The following is a 21659-nucleotide window of genomic DNA, read 5'->3' as shown; positions in this document are numbered from 1 at the left end:
CTCCAAATCAGATGTATGCACGTTCCGCTGCCTCCTTGAGTGTTTGTCCATATGAAAGGATCCACAGTCATACTATCACCCAAAACAGGTTTGAAATTTTGTGTGATGTGGTTGGTGTCTTTGAGGGTACTTGTTTTGGTATAGCCATGCTGCCTCTACTATTTCCATCTGTAACCTGAAACTTAAAACTCATTTTTCTCAAAACTGTGTTTTTCGAATTGGTGGAAAATGCACCTTGAGTATGGTTCATACAACTTTAATCAGAACTCAATGCTAGCATTTCAAATTGAATTTTCCTGTTGTAACTTAAAACGCAAACTGCATCCACTTTGTGCAAAAATGTCAAAAACTGATTGTGTCCGCTTTGATTGGGTCTGTCGTGCTGCAGCCATTAGTTAACCGGCTTTCATTATAACTGCAATGAATTTGTGTAAATACTTACTCTAAAGTTCACCATCTTTATCAGAATGTACACAAACAAATATTAGGATTTCTCAAATTTTCCAAGCAAAATGGCAGCTATGATATTTGAAGTGTAAAACAATTCTGCTGAAAACATTGGTAACTTGTGACTCCGCTTAATCTTTAAGTACTCAGCATTTTCATGTTCAACATTGTTTGCGTAACTGGAGTTATAAGTTTGTGTGATCTAAGCCAGTGAAACTTTTTTTCTACACAGAAATTTGAATCGAATACAAGCCTTACTCATTAATAAACCATTCACTTATGCAAGACTTTCATTGTAACTCATAAGAAATGGGCACTTGATAAGAAGTAGGCAATCAACAATACACATACTAAAATTTGTTTATTGTTAGTTTACATAAGGTACATGGTTGAAACCACACTGAGAATGTTGAAGCAGCTTTCAATTAAATCTGTTCTGTATCAGTTTTTGCCACAGTGTTGTAATAAATAGTAAAGACTTATCTATGGTGCGTTGTCTGCATCATTTGCAATTAGTATGCCATCCCAATGCCCTGATAATTTGATTTGAACCACAGACATGTTTTAATGGAATAGCTATCACAACTTGCCAAGTTGCACTACCCACAAAATGAGCTGCAAATTATCAGTTAAGTAATGAAATGAAATGCCTGGTCCATTTCATAGTTCATGTGTAATGTAATAGGTGAGTGAGAAGTATTATTAGTAAGGGTAAATGAGACTGTTGGTGTGAGATTTAGAGTATCATCAGGAAGCCAGTGTTTAAAGTAATGACAGCCATTTGGGGATACCAGTAAGGACACGAGAACCATTAATGGTAATTAAGGATGGAGCAATACATCCAATAAGGGAAAGGCACAACTAGTGTATAGCAGATCAATGTGTGGGGCACAGGAAAACAACTGAAAACAGTATTCACAATAGCTTTTGAACACAAACTCTTTCTAAAGAAAGTAAATACCTCCCTGCACAAAGACAAAAATACACACTGCTGTGTGCATGGCAAGAGTAATTATTGATACCAGATTATCAAAAGCAGTTGCCTGAGCTGATTGAGATGCGGAGTGGGTAGGAAAGTGTTTTCAACAGATGACTTGCGAAGAAGCAAGCTGGGATATTTTTAATTCCACTTTTGTTTTGCCATCTGCCTCCTTAAAATTCATTTTTTCAAGTCTGACTAATTACCATTGACATACATGAGTATAATCTGCATTTTCATAAAAGAGAAAGGTTGCCCGTCAGTTTCAAATAATATAACATCAGATCTAATTTTGTGCTTAGTTTCATGTATGTAATTGATTTTCTAATTTATTTTGACTATTCCTAGTTAGCATCTTTTGTTACAGGATGAAATCAGTAATTGTTTTGTAACTTAAATTCTATTGTTGACTTATAAACAAATATAAATTCTGTACCAATTATAAACATTTGGAAGACGAAACACTGGCATTCTTTTAGTAATTATTTGGCTCTGTTTGAAAACTTCATTCCAAAGTAATTACCAGTTTTGTCAGAAGTATTGTTTGTATAACTATTTGTTTTAATTTCATCATTTAAACAAATAATTCAGCTTAACTGTTGCAGTAGAAGAAACCGTTAAAAAAAGAAAGAATTTTCCATGTGTTCAGTTAATTGAATGAGGTATGCTTTAATTGTAATTTCTGTAACTTTAACATCAAACAATGTATAGTTTCAGTGCCTAGTATTGTGAGGATATATGAAGGCCCGATTTTTGGTGCCTAGACAGTCAGTCCACAGCCGATTTTCAGAAGAGAAACCTGTGCTTGTTAGGTCAACAACAATGTATCAACTTAACTGTGAAATAAGTGTAAGACAAATAGTCTGTGTGTTAAAACAATGACTGTGTGTTAAAACAATGACTGTGTGTTAAAACAATGACTGTGTGTTAAAACAATGACTGTGTGTTAAAACAATGACTGTGTGTTAAAACAATGACTGTGTGTTAAAACAATGACTGTGTGTTAAAACAATGACTGTGTGTTAAAACAATGACTGTGTGTTAAAACAATGACTGTGTGTTAAAACAATGACTGTGTGTTAAAACAATGACTGTGTGTTAAAACAATGACTGTGTGTTAAAACAATGACTGTGTGTTAAAACAATGACTGTGTGTTAAAACAATGACTGTGTGTTAAAACAATGACTGTGTGTTAAAACAATGACTGTGTGTTCAATACGTACTGTATTATTCTGCAAGAACTGAACTGTGTGGTTAGATTTTTACTGCTCATAGATATTCAACAGTAAACTATTGTAGCAGTCTGTTTATGTTTGCTTGCAACCTATTAATGAGGCTTATCAAAGTTAACCAATAGTGGACTGGCCATATAACCATTATTTGAAGGGGGAGGGGGGGGGGGGGGGCGTGGTGGTGGTGAACAGTGAAAATAAAGAACTGTTAAACACAAATGTGGACCTGTCGGATAAATCATTTAAAGTAGCCAGTGTTTAACTCCCCCACTCCCCCCCCCCCCCCCCCCCCCAATTTTTCAGCCAGTATAGCAACACAGTATGTTGACACTGCGGACAAGCAATGAAGAAATGAAGCAAGCAAACGTCACAGACTCTGTGGCCGCACAACAAGATGAAAACAATAGAGCAAAAAGTGGTATAAAAGTAGGAGGGGGAGGGGGGGGGGAGGAGGAGGAGGGTAGATAGCAGGGAAGAAGTAAAATGATGCAACATGGAAAGGATAGTGGAGGTTTGCACCAAGAGGATTGTGAGTGCAGGATAGGCTCCAACACATCCTGCGCTCTGTTTTGCAGCCATGTGCTAGTTGTTTAGGTTTCCAAAAGTTGTATTCCTGTGTTGCAGAAAATTAAGCAGCATCTTCCTCCAATTCACTAGAGCTACTTTATTGCTCAGAAACCTCACTTTTGAGTTTTTGTACAGCTTGCCCACATGCAGCTGGATGTTTAAAATTCACATCCTTAAATGGAGTTGTAAAGGATGCATGGTCATTTGATTCAGTTAACACACAACTTTTTCTTTGGCTCTCTCAATAAAATTCCTTGCATTCTTTAAGTTCTTTATATTTACTAAGATGGTACCTGTTCTTTCAGACATGTCTGAAAGAACAGATACCATCGGTGACCAAGCAGCTTGTTAGAATGAAATTACAAAGAAATGAACACCCTTAGCTGCTTACAGGCATAGTAAATATATAGTTAAGGCTCACCGGCTACTTGACCATCATCTTCTTCTGAGCGAATGCACAAACAGAGCCGAACTCTTACAGGAACAGGCAACGAGCCGCAAGTAATGAGTATAATGGGCGGGGGGGCCACTAGGTTGACAATGTGGGTTTCGCGGAGTCATGCTAGAGATAAATCTCTGCAGTCGCGCTATCCTGTGTCCTCAGTGGCTCAGATGGATAGAGCGTCTGCCATGTAAGCAGGAGATCCCAGGCTCGAGTCCCGGTCGGGGCACACATTTTCATGTGTCCCTGTTGACATATATCAATGCCTATAAGCAGCTAAGGGTGTTCATTTCTTTGTAACTATTAAGTTCTGTTGATGAATAATCTCTGATACAGGTTTGGATATTTTTAACATACTTTTTGCAAGATGCCTATGATATGACATAGGCTTTAATATAGCTGTAAGTTGGTCAAGTGTTTCCATCTTTACAGCAGTTGGGAAGCCAGGTGTTCCAACACTTTCAGTTTCAATGTCAGGTATCACTTGTCAGAAATGTAAGCACTGCTCCAACATGAAATGCCAAATTCAGCATTTTTGTCCTTAGTGGAGTGTCTTTCCTTTTACATTTTACCATATTCAACTTCCTGTGCTTTGTTGTTTCCACCTGTGGATTCATGATCCATGTCAGGTACATTTTGTATGTCTTCAGCTGACTGGAATGTTACTGGTCAGGTCGCAAGTGCATCCATGTGGGTGGGTCCCCCTCACAAGCAATGAAAAATATCTTGTGTTAAACACAGATGGCAATTTAAAGAAATCATTGCCATTATATTTTTGTGACTGTTTCATGATATCTTGTTCTCCCGAAGTTAGCTGTAACCACACTAGAAACATCAGCAGCTTTGATACCGTACATTCAAAACCTACCAAACTTAATATAATGGTCAAGCACTATTTGTCAGGTTACAAACACTTTTGCATCTGGAAAGAACTAAACGTGATGTGATGAAGCAGACTTCAGCAAAATGCAACCTGCTCTGGATGCAGTTTTCAGCAAATATGAACAGGCCTGGTGGATGAACAGCAGTGTAGCCAAGAGTAACCAACCACTATTTGGATATGGGTGTAAAATCTATTCAATAGAAGTACTTTTTTCTGATACTGAGTAAGTACTGAAAGAATGATTTGATTCTAAAACTACTCTGTATCAAAACAAAAGTATCAAATATTTACTTGTATCATAACATCCCTAGTTGTGTGGTCCTGGAGTCATCTGTCTGAAGACCAGCTTCCTCCTCATTACCCCTTTCTTGCAACCTCCTCTACCCTCTCTCTATCTCCAACAGCTCAGGCGTCACTAATTAGTCCTGCCGCGGCCACAGATGTATGGGTTTTTTTTTTTTTTTTTTTTTTTTTTTTTTTTTTTTTTTTGAAAGTATGTACTTCTGCTAGAAGACGACCTAGTGCTTGAAAGCTAGTGTGAATGTTTTCTGTTCTCCAGGCATCAATTTATTAGCATATATGTATGACCATGCCAACTACTTTACACAATTCTGTACTGTGTCACCCCTGTTATTATTTTAATGAAATCTGCACTATAAATCTGAATAGGTTTTAGTTTATCCAGTCGTGGTGGTGTAATAAATAAAACACACACAGTTTTGTTGATAGATGACTAGAGCTATTGTCACAATCCACATCACCATCCCAAAATCTATGATAAGCAGTATTTGTTCAACACTACCCTCCAAAATTCATGATAAAACAAAAGAAGGTTATACTGATCTGAAGTAATAACTTCCTCCAACACCGAATTAAGTAAAGTCAAAACTTAAGAACTTGGAAAATAGGACATCAGAGTCTGTTGACCCTGTAGATATGAAAGGCGACTGTGATACCAGGCTTGCACTGGCTGTGTGGATTACTGATACATAATCTTTTAAGACTTAACAGATTAACTATACTTTGCCTCAGGAAATGAAGAAACAGGTATCACTTGCTGCATTCCATTAAATTATTAAAAAAATAATTTGCAGAAGTTAAGGAAGGTAGTCAACTCACTCTTAGAAGGTTAACAGTGAGTCATGGAGGATATATTCACTATAGACCTAACTATAATGAGAATGAGGAAGCCTGGGAATTTTGAAAGAACTCTGTGTTGACATGAGAAACACATTCCACAGTATCACAAAGTAAAATATGTGGAAATTCTGCTGAGGTGTGGAAGTACAAAGCTTTCTCATTAAAAATGAAAAGATTTTACGGCAAGCAATGGAAACTCCATGTAGGAATATCAATAATGCAGGAAGAAACAGATTGCTACTTACTCTAAAGAAGAGACATGTAGTTGCAGACTGGCAGACAAATATAACTTTTGGCCACAGCCTTCATCAGTAAAGAGGACACATGCGCACATGGTTGGACACAAGTGAACACGGACGAGCACATGCCTGCAACCACCGAACTCCAGCATCTCAGACCAGCATTGTGGCCAGAGGTGCTAGAGAAGGCAGTTGCTGATGAAGGCTGTGGCCAAAAGCTACATGCAAGTCTGTTTTAATCATGTTTGTCTGCAATTTGATGTGTCTTCTTTGCATTAAGTAGTTATCTGTCTTTTCCTACACTGTTAAGATTTTATAACAGATGTTACAGTTGCATTCTGGTAGTGAACGGATGATCCAAGCAATTTGAAAAAATATAAGAGTTCATTATGGAAGTTCTTTATGACTATGACTATTTATTGTAGTTAAAGATCAAAATGATTAAAACAAGTAATGAAAGTTATGGTACATTCTGGTATTTATAGGTGTTATTATGTTATGGGAGAAATCTGAAATAGCATTGCAGGAGAAACTTACTACTTTGACTAACCAGTTAAAATAATTCACATGCTGGCTGAGCAGATATTCACAAAACTTTGGCACATGCACCACTTAACCAATACACCTTATAGTACACATGTTTATTGTTCACAAGGATATTGGTAATTTTAGACAGTGTGTGAAGGAACAGCAGCAACCATATACATTTGTGTATTGCTGACAAAGGCCAATGGCCTAAAACTAATTGTGAAAGTCTTTCTGTTGTTCCTATCTGCGACTCAGCATCTCCACTATCTGGTGAGTAGCAACTTTCCTTCTCATAATATTATTGAAGATGTAAGATTGATAAACTACATTAGATATAGAGGCCTTTAACAATTTGATTGTAAAAGCAGTTATAAATAAATTGTCTCATTTCTGTGAACATTATTACTAAAATGACAAATTACTGAAGGATGAAATATGGGTAAAACAGGATCAAACAGTGATAATTCTGAATGGATGCTAGTGGGAGAGGATAGAATTCAAATCTCTATCCAGCTATTCAGATTCAGTTTTTTTAGTTTACCTATATTGTTCAGGATGAGTGAGAGGCTGGTTAATTTGGAAAGTAAATGGCCAATTATGTTCTATCTTATCTGATCTAAATGAGCTTCTGTACACCTGCTTCCATATTTTGTAAACCGCTGTGAAATACTTAGCACATACTACTTCCCATTGCACCACATAATAATGTTCGGTTCTATTCCACTAACATAGGGAGGGAGGGAAGATTGAGCGGTTAAATGCCTCTGTTTATGCTGGCTTAGCAGTCTCTTTGACAGCAGTGCAAGGTCTGTTAGAGAAGTATTCGACCATAGGAGGAAGAAGAAGAAGAAGAAGAGGAAGAGGAGGAGGAGGAGGAGGAGGAGGAGGAAGAAGAAGAAGAAGGAGACCCCCTGGAGTGTTGGACACCTAATCACCCTAAAAGTAGTTCCCTTGGGACTCCCCACATGTTGCACACACTTTTCCCAGTGGTGCCACCATTGTTGGGGTGTTTAGCTTGGCTGTTGTCGCTGCCATAATACGCTTTCTTGTGAAATCGATATCCTTTCAATAGCCTCTCGAGTTTGGTGAACAGCCAGAAGTTGCAGGGGGCCATATTAGGAATGTAACGAGCCCGTTTTAAGCATAGGAATCTGGTTTTTCACCAAAAAAAGTCTGAATCAATTGCAATGAATGTGCTGGAGCATTGTCATGATGGATGTGCCTATTTCCTGTTGACTGTAAATATGATCTCTTGCACTGGACAGCATCACATCCTGCAGTGCTTTCTCTTGGTGTGCCACACTGTGGGACTCAAAGAAAGCAGTCAGCATCCCTCTGACATTGCTGCATACTTGGTGAGTCGTCTTTGGGCTTGGTGACAAGGGATGCTTCCACTGTGACAACTGGGATTTGGTTTCCAGATCATACATTCACTCCCAGGACTCATCACCAGGGATTATGGTGTTCACAGAGTTGGGGGTCACTGTTTCTGGAGTCCAGCATGTCCAATGAGACATGAACACAAAGTTGCTTTTCCTCCACCACCAGCAGCTTCAGCACAAGTTTTACTGACACTCTTCATGGCCAAATCTTCCATCACAATGGACTAAAAAAAGGCGGATGCTTACTTCTGCAATTTCTCTGATAGTTACTTGATGGTCCCACATCACCAGTGTTCAATTTGGCAATGATCTGGCTATTTCGGCATTTTGATGGTCAATTGGAGTAAGACTTGTTCTCCACTGATGTGCAGTCATCTTTAAAACCATTTTACCGCTCATTAATCTGTGTGATGCCCATAGTATCCTCACTGAAAGCTGTCAATCTCCCAAATGGTTTCCACCTGGCTGTCACCCAGTTTCTGCCAACATTTGATGCAGTAGCACTACTCCAGTCATTCCATCATTTCCCTTGCAACGAAAAACTGACATTAGCAGTACCTCACAAAACAGCTGCTTGCCAGCAGCTGATGCTATCTACAGACAGGAAAAAATTTATGAATGCACATGAAGGATCAAGGTTGGCTCATGCAAGCATGCTAGATTCAAATCCATCAGGTACTCACAGAAAGTGAGCCTGGTAGTTTACTACTAGACCTAGTATACAGGGTTTTTAATTACATCACTAGATTCTTCATTTAATATTGTTCTTGAAATTTTATAAGTAGACTTTTGTGGGATAACTGATGCTTATTTTCATATATTTGCCTGAACTGGACTTCCAGAATTTCTGTGATTGTCCAGTGGGTCATACAAACTTATGAGCAAGTGCATTGTCATTCTTTGTAGACAACTGGTATCCCCTTTAGAGCTACACTGGTAACAAAATTGCAAAACCAGGAAGGACAGCAAATAAAAAAAAATTACTTCACTTGCTTCCACAGTTTAGTAGGAAGATAGAGGAGATTTGGGGGTATACAGGGAGCAGAATTGAGTGCACAGAGCTGGCTTCTGCGGTAGCAGCAGTGGCTAACACAGCTGTACATCAAATTGAGCAGAGCTTGGACAGTAGATATGGGCACATCATTCCATGCTGCTTCACTCTTGCAGAAATGATCAATGAGAGTGGCTGGTGAGAGGTAGTGCAATAGACTTTCAGCGTCCTGTTACTAGATGTTTTCAATACGAGAGAGATCAGGAGAATTCAATAGCCAGGGCCTCCGTAAGGAACTAGGTTAAGACAGCAAAGACAACACACAGTTTTGCTGCATAATGGAGAATAAGGTAAAGACACAGGCAATGTTAACATATCATAAATGCCTGATAGCCAACTTACTAACTGTGCAAACCAGGGGTGTAATATTTATGTGGTGGCATCCCATACCATGACACCCACTGCGTGGACTACATTTATGACAATGATTACAGTCTGGCACTAATCTTTTTCCTTTGAGCCTCCACACATGGATACATCCATTGTGTGGCTGTAAATTTAACTGCGACCAGTATGTAAAGGTCGTGCATGCTACTCTAGCATCCAGCATTACTGCTGTGTGTATGACTCTCTCTGTGCCTTTCACTGCTGCTGCACCAAGCAAAGTTCAACAGTAGTCCCTGTGCTGACAATCATGGTGCTCCAGGCACCATGGCATTCTTTTTTTGGAACTTAAGTTGCTACAGAAAAGTGTCCTTTATAATCCAAGGTATATGATGTAATTGTACAGTCCTGCACAGCTCAAGCAAACAATGCTTGTGTCCTCTTGGGCAGCAGGCTTGTGGAGACACTGTGATCCTGCATGGCTTTTTCTATTGCCTCCCTGAACCCATTGAATCCATTGTCACATGACAGTCGTGGAATCCCAACAAACACAAGCAGCAGTATTGCAGAAAGATAAACTGCAGTCTTGATAGGCAATGAACCTGCTGCTGCTCAATTCTGACATGCTGGTACACATTTATCCTCCTCACACAAGGATAACAAAACCTTCTCATAAAGGACTAACAGTCACGTGCATTTTCTCAAAAGAAACTCTTCACATAATATATCATCATACACAAAATGTACGATTTTGTTAACCCGATTTTGTTAACCCTATTTTGTGCTTTTGTGCTGTTGTTGTGAAATATTAAGCATTTGCATATTATAATGCAATTGCAGAACATGATACACCCTTTAATAAACAAGCTGACCCATAGTAAATGCTTATTATGGGAACTTTTATTTTCCACTCACTGTAATTATTGACTCAATATGTTATATGCAAACATAATTAATGTCCTCATTATTAAATAATTTTAGAGAACCGGTGTGTTTCTTATATGCAGATTTATGTGCCTAACGTTTTCAGAATTCCAAGTAGAAGGAAAAACTTTATATGACATTCTACGATGTAAAGTTCAGACACAAATGATACGTGTGTAATTAAAATCTGAAACTCTGATTGTTGAAAATACATATGATGTAAATTTGAAGCTGGGAAGCATGTAAATTACTTAATTCTTAACAGAAAGTACATATTTATATTTTGTCAAGTATACAAATGTGCATTTCAGTAACTCTATAATGAACTTCTCTAATTAGAGAATCAAGCTAAAATATTATCAGCAATACTCACGTTGGTACAACTGTTAATAATGTACGTATACTCTGGTGGCAGAGCTCAACAAACCAGTGTAAACTGAGTGCACCCAAGTGCCAGTGTAGTGAACAATTAATCATACAAGAGCCCAAGGTCATGTCGATAGACACATCAATGTTTTGAGAAAATTCAATCAGAAATTTTAAAAATTATTAAGTATGTGAACTTATTTAATTTATATGTGATTTTATTTGAGGTACTGAGTACACCAAATAACACAACTTGGAACTAAATTGTTGCAGTAAGCAGTCTCAGCTGACTTACCTTCTACAGTTGGATTATGAAATAAGCAAATCAAAAAGTAATGTTGCATTTGTCTACTGCAATATACTGATATGGTTCTTAGTTGTGCTGAAGGTTGCACAATTTAAATGCACATATTTTAGCTACACTAAAGGCAAGGGGGTATTACAATATCCAAGCACATAGTAAACTTGGTGCCAGGTTGACTTTTTACATGTCACCTTCACGCTGGTGCAATTTTAATGGCCCACAGCTTATGTTTTACTCCTCTGTGTACAGTCAGTATCCACTAGCTGTCTTGTTTGGTGTTAGTCCCATAAACTTTAGAAATATTCTAAAATGAATTGCTAGAGTTTCTTTTAAGTAATACATCTTACCGGAGCATCATGTTTCCTGTCAGTCTGGAGTGCCATACGACTTGATGCAATGTCTTTCATTGGGAAACTGTCTATCCTTGATGCACTATGTCGTTCACTCATACAACCAGTGACCTGAAATGAAAGCAATGAATCTCTGAACAGAGTGAGTGAGCACGTGTGTGAACACCTGTTGTAGCTGCAAGTGTGTTACTGATACTTTAGTCAGTGATAAACAAGAACTGTGTAAATAGTTCACTTACACGATACATGTGGTCACCTTCAATTTTTCAGAAAAAATTCTAAGGTATCTAAACAAGGTTTCTCAATAGGACTTTATTCCCCCCCCCCCCAATAAACTTTATCTGTGTAGTGAAGCTATTTTTATCGGAAGCAGTGAACTATGATATTTTCACAATGCACATAAATAGTAGTATAACAAAACAATATGTCCCAATTGTTTATGCTGAAACAATTAGCAAAAATACCCAGGGCATAACAGCTTTATGTGAAACTGATGTCTGTGCATACCGACCAGTTTCTGCCCTTTTAGCTATAATCACGAAGAAATCTAAGAAGAAATGCTCTGTACTGTACCACTTTACACAACATTAATTGCAGTTAAGTTCATTGTTCCATTTTAAACCAATCATAATGGCAGTATGTAAAGTTTTTAATGTTGATTATACAGAAAAAAGCTTAACCTTTCCCTATGACATAGAAAAAATTTCTGTTTCAATACCCTTAACAATCATGGAAAGGATACATAGCTACTCACTGTAAAGATGAGACAGTTGCAGACAGGGCCAACAAAAAACTTCATAAGAAAAGACGAAAACACACACACACACACACACACACACACACACACACACACACACACACACACACACACACACACTTTACGCAAATGATTGCTTTCTACGGCTGCTCAGACCAGGCAAATATGTCTAACAGGAGTAATTATCTGTAGCAGAGCAGTGAACACAGAGGGATGACAGAGAAAGGGCAGGGAAGGTGAAAAAGTGGTGCATAGCAAAGTGTGCAGGGACTAGGTGACAGACAAGGCTGGGGAAAGGGAACAGGAAGGAGAGTAGCACAGAAGGGAAAAAGAGCAGTGCAAAATGAGGGTGAGGGGACACAAACTCCCTCACAATCGCAACACCACCTCTCCCATACATGTCACTTGGTCCTTCTCAAACCAACATGCTATCTTCCTGGAAGTTGACCACCTCCTCTCTCAGAGCTCCATCCACACCTTTGTCCACATTAAACACATCAATCACCATCAGTGCATGGATTTTGACAGTTGCCATCCTTTCCACATTAAAGAATCCCTCCTGTGCAGTGTAGCCATCTGAGTATGGCATATCTACAATGATTGCACCTCCCTTGCTCAGTATGCTGCCAGTCTCACAAAAGCCTCCACAGTCAGGCACAACCCCTCAGACCTAGACTGCAAACAGATTTGGTGTGCCAAATACCCATACACCACAAATCCTTCCACCACTCCCAATAATCAGTTACAAAATAATGCATCCCTGTCATCCAATTCCACCTTAGACTGGAGCAACTGAACCACATCCTTTGTCAGGGCTTTGATTATTTATTATCTTGCCATGATATGTGTGACATCCTCCCAAGATCCTTCCCACTCCTCCTAAAGCAGTGTTCCAGTGCCCATCCTACCTCCACAACATTCCAGTCCAACCCTACACTACTACCAAACACACTGCTTGCCACAGTGATGTTATCCCTGTGGAAGGCCCAGGTGCAAGACTTGTCCAATCCAACCACCCATCACTTCCTATTCTGGTTCTAGCCCATCAGAGGCTGGGCCACCTGTGAAAGCAGCCCTGTTGTGTACTAGCTCTGCTGCAATCATTGCACAGCTTTTTATATTGGTATGAGTACCAAGCAGCTATCCACCAGGATGAATGGCCACCTCCAAACTGCAGTGTAGAGAAAGTGGACCAACCTGTTGCTCAACATGCAGCTGAACATAATATGCTTTATTTCAATGGCTGCTTCACAACCCGGGCCAGCTAGTTCCTCCCCTCCCTCAATTTCTCCAAGGCCTCATGATGCTATACCAGGCAGCCTTGTCTGTTACCTCTAATCCATTTCATTCTGCCAGACATAACGGTTTTCTCTTCCCCCACCAATACCCTGCTATCCCTCGCTCCTTCCCCAATTCAAACTGATGCTCCCATTCAACGCATTTCAGCTTCAGTCTGAAATCAGACACACACACACACACACACACACACACACACACACACACACACACACACACACACACACACAGAGAGAGAGAGAGAGAGAGAGAGAGAGAGAGAGAGAGAGAGAGAGAGAGAGAGAGAGAGAGAGAGAGAGCATGCTTTGGCTGGAAGTTTACTATAACATAAGTTATTTGTGAGAATGACCTATGTTCCACTGAGGACACACACACTGGCAAAAGATGGATGTATCTCTTATAAACGTTTTATGTAGTGGAAAAAACCCACTGCATACACCTTGATTTTTTTTATCTGTGCATATGAGTAGTACGCAGTGACAAGCTGCAGCATGGTGACTGAATTAGCACTTGCTTGACATGGATGTTTATGCCTTGGGGACACACTTTCAAAGTATCATGAATACCACACAGAAGGAGGACATACTATAATGCAAACACTCAAAGACGAATGAAGACTGTAGACCTTTGATCTTAAGTTGTGCATGATGTGGTTGGATGTTTTGAGTGATGTGTCTCAGTCTACGAGTTACTAACATTTGTATCTGTCTTCACAAATGATGTAAACAGCTGGAACAATACAGAATATTATTGTGGAAGATTTGTTCCTCAAGCGTGCACATGTGAGCCAGAGTGGCCGCTGCCTGTTACAGCTTCTCAATACGACTTGCCCACTTAACCTGTGCAGTCAGTGGCAGTTTGCTGGTCTACACATTGGGTCGGATACGATTTTGTAAATTTAGCACTCTTCTATTATTAGTATTCTATTATTTTGTGTACAGGAACTTACAAAATTAGTTACCAATGTGTGTGATGAAGACTAGTGATGCCTAGATTAACTAATTATTTGAGCATTTAATTAGCAGTGTATGCCTTTGTGGACAAAAAAATGGCATCAGAAGCACTGGAATGGTTTAGGTTATTTGTGAAACAGAACAACAGAGCAGTGGAGGAAAACAGTGAAGGAAGCATTTAACATGAAATTAGAAAAAAGCATTAAGAAACTCACAGGGCCTTTATAGTACTTAGGGACAATGATAAAACCAAACTGGAAGTTATCATTAAGACTCTATAGACTCAATGGGAAGTTAGACTTAAGAAGTTGGAAAAAAAAATATCAACCAATATTAGAGGCTACAACTACCAAGTTTGCAGCAATTAAATCACATGCAAAAATGTTTGAAGAGGAATTTGAAGTCTATAGTTAACATGCAGCAAAATAAAATTACTGCTATTGAGAAAGAATGAAATGATTTGCCTAGTGAATTACAAATGGACATTAATTCACAGTGTGATTTAGTGGAGGATGAAGTAAATAATTATCTGAAAGAAGTTCATAATAAAAGTACAAACAATCAGATATCAGGTACATACGCAAGTGGGTTGAAACAAAGCAGAGACAATTATTGAATGAAATTTTGAGTCCGCAAACAACCTTTATTAGTTTGGAAGATAGAATACAGGAGTTGGTACAACAAAAACTACAGGATGCAGTTGAATCCACTGGTATTAAAACTCTTTCTTTGTGAGATATTGTAGACCACAGAAAGGAAATAATATAATTTAGAATTAATGAGAATAATATTAACACTGATGTACCGCATGGAAGACTAATAATAATGTTGGTGTACATCATTAGTTTGGGGATATTCAAATGGAAAATAGAATAAAATTTTCTGAACAGTTTCATAAGTTCAGAGCAGATGCGGAGGTGCATCCAGTACATTTTTCAAGGCCATTCTGTAGATCTTTACCGAAAAGATGGGAGGACTCCGGAAAGATAGATTATAGGCTTAGTTGGTGATTCATCAGACTGAGGAAATGCCCATTCTGAAGATTTCAAGTCTTGGGAGAATTTTTCAGGGAAGTTTTAAAAAGGCAATATGTGTCTCCTAGCACACATGAAAAGCTAATACTTTATGTGACTTTAAGCATTATAATAGTTCTTGGGGTAATTATAAGAAGTAAATTGAGTGACACATAATAAGATCAAACTATTTAAATAATGCATTATAGGAATCACATTTAGGGAAAGTGTTAATATATCAGTTGCGGCATGACACACAGACATTTTGTAGAGGCTGGACAACTGTGAATGAGCTACCAACTTTTGTTGAGGGATTAGATACCTTAAGGAATGTAACGAAAATATTAACATTACTAATCAGAACAAGGAACAAAGGCAATAGACCATTTCCAAAGGAGAGAGAAAAGAATTTCTGTTCCATCAACAATAGACTACAACTAGCAATATTAATACACATTCGCAGATACTAATACCAACCCCTGATAACAATGAACAATAATGCTGGTAATACTTAGGAATTGGTAAGGATGTAACAACAGGCAAATATCTGGTAATAACAGAAAAAAAACAAAATGTGCTGGGTTGAGGGCCAGGATCCAGAATGTGACTGATCCATAGTTGACACATATATACAAAAATTAGTAGCCTAAATCCATACAATGCTATGTAATGAAATAGAAAATTGGGCCAGTTTGAATGTATACAGTCTATAATAGTTGTTTCAAATGTTCACAGACGTATTGTTGGGGATAGACTGGCTGCTAAAGTGCAAAGTGATTTCAGATTTTCATACAGCTAGCTGTCACAGAAGTTTATGTTAAGCGTATATTGCTACCTTTCAAAATAATGAAGTTATTATGCAGAATATAGTAATACAGAGAAAATGTGTCCAAGATGTAAATGGACAATCAGAAAGTGGCACTGTACCACATTCTATCAAATTAAAAATCAGTTTTCCCAATGAGCCAGGAGTCTTAGGAAGTTACATCTGTCAGTTTAATACCAAGAATATTAACTCATTCATATGCAAACTTTATCCTGTGCCTTTAAGTTTAAGGTCTGCAGTTCAGGATAAAATTAACAGTATGGTTATAATGAGGAGATTGAACAAAGTACTAGTTTGTATAACAGCCCACCGTTAGGGGTTAAAAAAGCCACAGCAGGTGTGTTTTTAGTTTTAGTTGCATGTATACTTAATGATTACATAAAAACACAAAGGGCAAGTATTGAGGAACTGTCAGTCAGATTTGAGCAAGCCCAGTATGTTAGCTCAATGGATTCAATGGCCAGATATTGCCAGGTGAGGTTGCATGAAAACTCCAATAATTATACTACTACTATCTTATTTGATGGAAAATCTTACCAATCCTGCATCTTACCTTTTGGTTTGAATTCTCTGTGTCAGTTTTGATTCTAACTCTGGGTTAAGCATCAGCAAGAGTATTACTACAAGAGCTACTTGTATATGATGACAGTGATGACATTCTGTCGTTGGTGAAAAAGTTGGAAAGAACTTCGTACACTGTGCATTACACACATCACAGGAGAAGGTGATGGGGAAATCCTGTACATGCAGTGTAACAGACTGAAATATGACATGCTAACATAAGCGTAATGAGTGGAAGATTGTAGTGCCATCTATAGAGAAATCTGTTGATAGATAGCACATGTGTGTGGTCAATAACACAAGACTATTTTATCAGTTTTAAACAGAGTTAAAGTAGGCAGTACACAAGAAACGGGAGTAGCAAACACAAAGATTCTATAAGTAACAATGTTCAATCAGTGTAAGAAGACAAACAACAGTTAATCACCCAGATATACATTATAAGATAAGGAGAAAATAAAATAAAGTTCACTCTACCACCATGCAGGTTTTGACATCACTATAAAATCAGTTGAGTCTTCAGAGGATGAAAATGGCAATTTCAGTCCTTTCTTTGCTATGCCTTGTGGAATTTTTATTGCCAAATTGAGATATACGTGTTGGCTTCAATAATTTTAAATACAAACATTGGAGGAGATCTAAATGATCTTCAGGAAAGGAATACCATTGCCCAAAGTTACAACACCAATGTTTTTTGTACAGCAACAATCATTTAGGGAAAATCAATTTTGTATAGGGAGTATAGTGCAGTATGCTTTAAGAAAAGGGGCGAAGACACGCCAGAAATAAAGGAACCCCTCTCTGTCAGGACTTGAGAAATGAAACTGAGGTACTGTGCACAACTAAATTTTATATGAAGAAGTGTACCATGCCTTAGGTGAGTTGAAGGAGTTTGAGTTAGTAGGCAGACTTTTAGAAAGGCTGTCCTACAACTAAGCACAGGTGTATTCAAGAAAGAAATGGCCTGTACCACATTTAGGGTAGAGGAGTCTTGGGACAGGTGTACAAAATAGAGGGGCCTATTCCTTAGTTGAATCTGCAGAGTGTAACAAACTGTTTTTGTAGGGAATGGATAGGTGACACTCATCTGAAAGGAAGAATGGTTGTATAGTATCTGCCCATAGAGAGGATTGAACTGAATTATTAAGGTTGGAGAAGATGCGTGTAGTGACTGTTTGTCACTTTGTCAAAGGAGTATCCAAATTAGTTAGGAGCAAACAACTTTACAATGGAACCCACGTGTGGTAATCTATATTCCATGTAGCTGACTTTTGAAAAAGGATGAAATTAAGTAATTTCTAATGATAAACTTCTACTGTTACCCAGCAATGTATTTCAGTTTAAATGAAGTAAGCACATCTCATCCTCTTTGTAAGTTTAATTAATGTTATGGGGTGTGTAATGACTGAGCACAAACACCATGGTATGCTGAATTGCTGGAGACAGCTTCCACACTAACTCTGTGACAACATAATCATGCATGAAGATTCAAAGAAAAGTTTCCATATATTTAGTACGGATAAATAAAACTTATCAATTGTAATATGATACCAGTTCTTTTACATTTAATTGTAAATAGTAGGTTGAAGGACTTTTGCACGAAATCTTTGTCTCAATGGGGAGATTTGTAGGATACCATGGGTTGTTCGTGAGAATGCCAGTATGACCATCCTCAGTGGAACATAGTCAAAGGATGATCAAGTCTTTAATAAACATTTTATGTAGTAGAAAAAGAAAACCCATTGTGTGCACCCCGATCTGTGCTGATGGCATGTATGCAGTGATGTGACACATTAGGAGCATTAAGGCATAGTCAGCATGGATGTGGACATTTATGCCTTAGTGACACCCTTTCAAAGCATCGGGAACACATCAGACATACTACAATGTAAACACTCAGGACAAATGGCTATTGTAAATTTTCTATCTTGGGTGAAGTTTGATGTGGTCAGACGTATTGACTGATTTGGTTCAGTTTATGAGTTACTGATATTTGGGTCTGTCTTCACAACTGATGTAAATAGTTGGAACAATACAGAAGGTTACTTTTGAAAACCTATTCACTATTCTGTAGTTTAAAGTAGTGAGATACTCTTACAACATCAACTTGTCAGGATACGAAGTCAAGAGGAATAAGTTTGCAAATGGATGTGGTATGGAGCAGCCGCACTACGAGAACAAAAATAATTATTTGTCTCACTTGAGTACTTCGAGTGCTTTGGTAGTCGAGTTTCTGATCTCTGCATGTTAGTCTAACTTACTACACACAGTTCTTCCACTTTCCTCCATGTCTACTATAGGGTGACAAAGTACATTTATATTTCTTTCAGGAGTGCTAGTTCTGCAAGGTTCGCAGAAGAGCTCCTGCGAAGTTTGGAAGGTAGGAGACGAGATACTGGCAGAAGTAAAGCTGTGAGTACCGGGCGTAAGTTGAGCTTCGGTAGCTCAGATGGTGGAGCACTTGCCCGCGAAAGGCAAAGGTCCCGAGTTCGAGTCTCGGTCGGGCACACAGTTTTGATCTTCCAGGAAGTTTCATATCAGCGCACACTCCGCTGCAGAGTGAAAATCTCATTCTGGATACATTTATATTGTCCTTATTTGTATGTGTAGTATAGTTTTCCACAGACTATATTATGGATAGGGACTGCAATTGCTGTGTATAAATGGGAATGGAGCTGGTAACATTTCACTCCCAGCTCCAGGTTGTGCTGGGTTCCGCTATAGCTTGAAGCTGCAGTGGATGGGCATCACTGTTGCGGGCCGGCTGTGTGGATCTAACAAATGTCCAGTACATCTGACCCCTCACCCGTGGTCGAGTAGGAGGTCACCTTCGAGTGCAGCAGGTGGTGAAATACTCCCAGGGAGCCGAACATAAGGCCTGCCCAGTTAATCTGACAAACATATTCCAGGTGCTGTCTGTGGCTGACAACCTCTCAGCCAGCAAAATCCGGGAAGTCACAGAGGGTAGGATTATTGGTACCTGGGAACTCCAATGTTAGACACATTACGGGGTCCCTTAGGAACATGGGTGTCAAGGAAGGAAGAAAACCAATAAGCACTCAGTGTGCATACAGAGTGGAGCCATTCCAGTCATGGAGCAGGTTCTTCCAGATGCCATGAAGAGCACTGGATGCAGCCAACTGCAGGTGGTGGCTTATGTCAGTACCAATTGTGTGTGTCAATTTGGATTGGAAGAGATTCTACCTGGTTTCAAGCAGCTAACATAAGTGGTAAAGGTTGTTAGTATTGCTTATGAGATGAAAAGCAGAGCTCACCATTTGTAGTATTGTCTACATGACCAATCATGGATCTCTGGTACAGAGCTGAGTGAAGGGTCTGAATCAGAGACTCTGACAATTCTGCAACTGCGTAGGCTGCATATTCTTCAATTTGAGCCATAGGGTGGCTGGGTTTCAGGTTCTGCTGACTAGGTCAGGAATCCCACTACACACAGGATGTCACTACATGGGTTGCAGGGGCTGTGTGGCATGGACTGTGTGGTTTTTTAGGTTACTGGGTCTCGGGGAAACACAAAAAAGGCTTCAGTGTCAAACAGGAACATAGAGGAACTATTGGTATAACAGTTGGAAATTGTTGTAGCTGTTTTGGGAAAGTATCGGAGCTCCAGGTGCTAAGAGAAAGCACGGATGCTCAAACCATTACAGGCAATGAAAGCTGGCCTAAAGGCAGAGATAAGTTCAGCTGAAATTTTTGCAAAGAACCTAACAGTGTGCTGAAAGGATAGGCTAAACACAGTTGGCAGTAGCATGGTTGTTGCTGGTAGAAATAGTTTACCTTTTATTGAAATTTAAGTAGATAGTTCCTTTGAGTTAGTGGGGGCAGAGGTTATTCTTGGAAACCAGTACAAAATTATAATTGGATCCTTTTACTGACCTCCCAACTCAGATGATACAATTGCTGAAAGGTTCAAAGAAAACTTTAGTCTAATTTCAAACAAGTACCCAACTCATACGATTATAGTTGGTGGTGACTTCAGTTTACCCATGATAGACTGATGAAAATACATGTGTAAATCTGAAGGTATGCATAATACCTCATCCAAAATTGTGCTAAATGCATTCTCTGAAAATTATTTTCGGCAGTTAGTTCATGAGCCTACACAAATATTGAGCAGTTATGAAAACACACTTGACCTCTTAGCAACAAATAATACTGCGCTAATAATGAGTATCAACACAGGGTTTCCTTAGCGAAATTTAATATTGTCATTTCCAAATTCTTCAAAAATAAATGAAAAATAGTCCTATTAAAAAAAAGCACATAAAAATTCACTTAACACCTTCCTCAGAGACAATCTCCACTCCTTCCAGATTAACAATGTAAGTGCAGATCAGATGTAGCTTCAATTTAAAGAAATAGTATCTGCAGCAATTTAAAGATTTATATCAGATAAATTAACAATTGATGGAGATGATTCCCATTGCTACACAAAATGGGTCATAACACTGTTCCAATTGAAAAAAGTGTGCCAAATTTAAGTGAATGCAAGATCTCCAAGACTGGTGATCTTTCGCAGAAGCTCAATACTTAGTGTGGACTTCAATGCAAGATGCGTATAATAGTTTCCACGATGGAACTTTGTCTTGAAACCTGCATAAATTCCAAAGAGATCCTGGTTGTATGTAAAGTATACTAGCAGCAAGACAGGTCACTATTTGTGACAGCACTGCCAGAGCAAAGTTACTAAACACAGCCCTCTGAAACTACTACACCAAAGAAGACTAATCAAATACTCCAGAATTAAAAATCAAGAACAGCTGCCAACATTATTAACTTTAAGTAAATAGCCTCCGAGTAGTCCAGCAATTAAATCACTTAATAAAATCAAGTCTTTCAGTCCAGATTTTATACCAATTAGGATTTTTCAGAGTATGCTGATAAAATAACTATACCCAGCAATCTTATACAACCATTTGCTCAACAAAACATCAGTACACAAGCATGGAAAGTTGCACAGGCCACACCAATATACAAGAAAGGCAGTACGAGTAATCCACTAAATTCCAGGCCCATATCATTGAAGTCTATGTGCAGAAGGATTGCGGAACATATATTGTGTTCCAACATTACGAA

At 38.7% G+C, this 21659-nt stretch overlaps 1 protein-coding gene across 3 annotated transcripts in view; it reads right to left on the bottom strand.

Moving 5' to 3' along the window:
* The window catches only part of LOC126273103 (putative ferric-chelate reductase 1 homolog), a 346200-nt gene that overhangs the window by 3589 nt on the left and 320952 nt on the right, over window positions 1-21659 (bottom strand). For all 3 annotated transcript variants that reach the window (XM_049976539.1, XM_049976537.1, XM_049976538.1), the window contains exon 11: window positions 11157-11270. In XM_049976539.1, the coding sequence (XP_049832496.1) occupies window positions 11157-11270 (114 nt within the window). The remainder of the gene's footprint in view (window positions 1-11156; window positions 11271-21659) is intronic.

The sequence above is a fragment of the Schistocerca gregaria genome, chromosome 5 (genome assembly GCF_023897955.1).
Source record: "Schistocerca gregaria isolate iqSchGreg1 chromosome 5, iqSchGreg1.2, whole genome shotgun sequence".
NCBI lineage: Eukaryota > Metazoa > Arthropoda > Insecta > Orthoptera > Acrididae > Schistocerca > Schistocerca gregaria.
The sequence above is the reverse complement of the archived record's forward strand: the minus strand, read 5'-3'. Positions and strand labels throughout refer to the sequence as shown.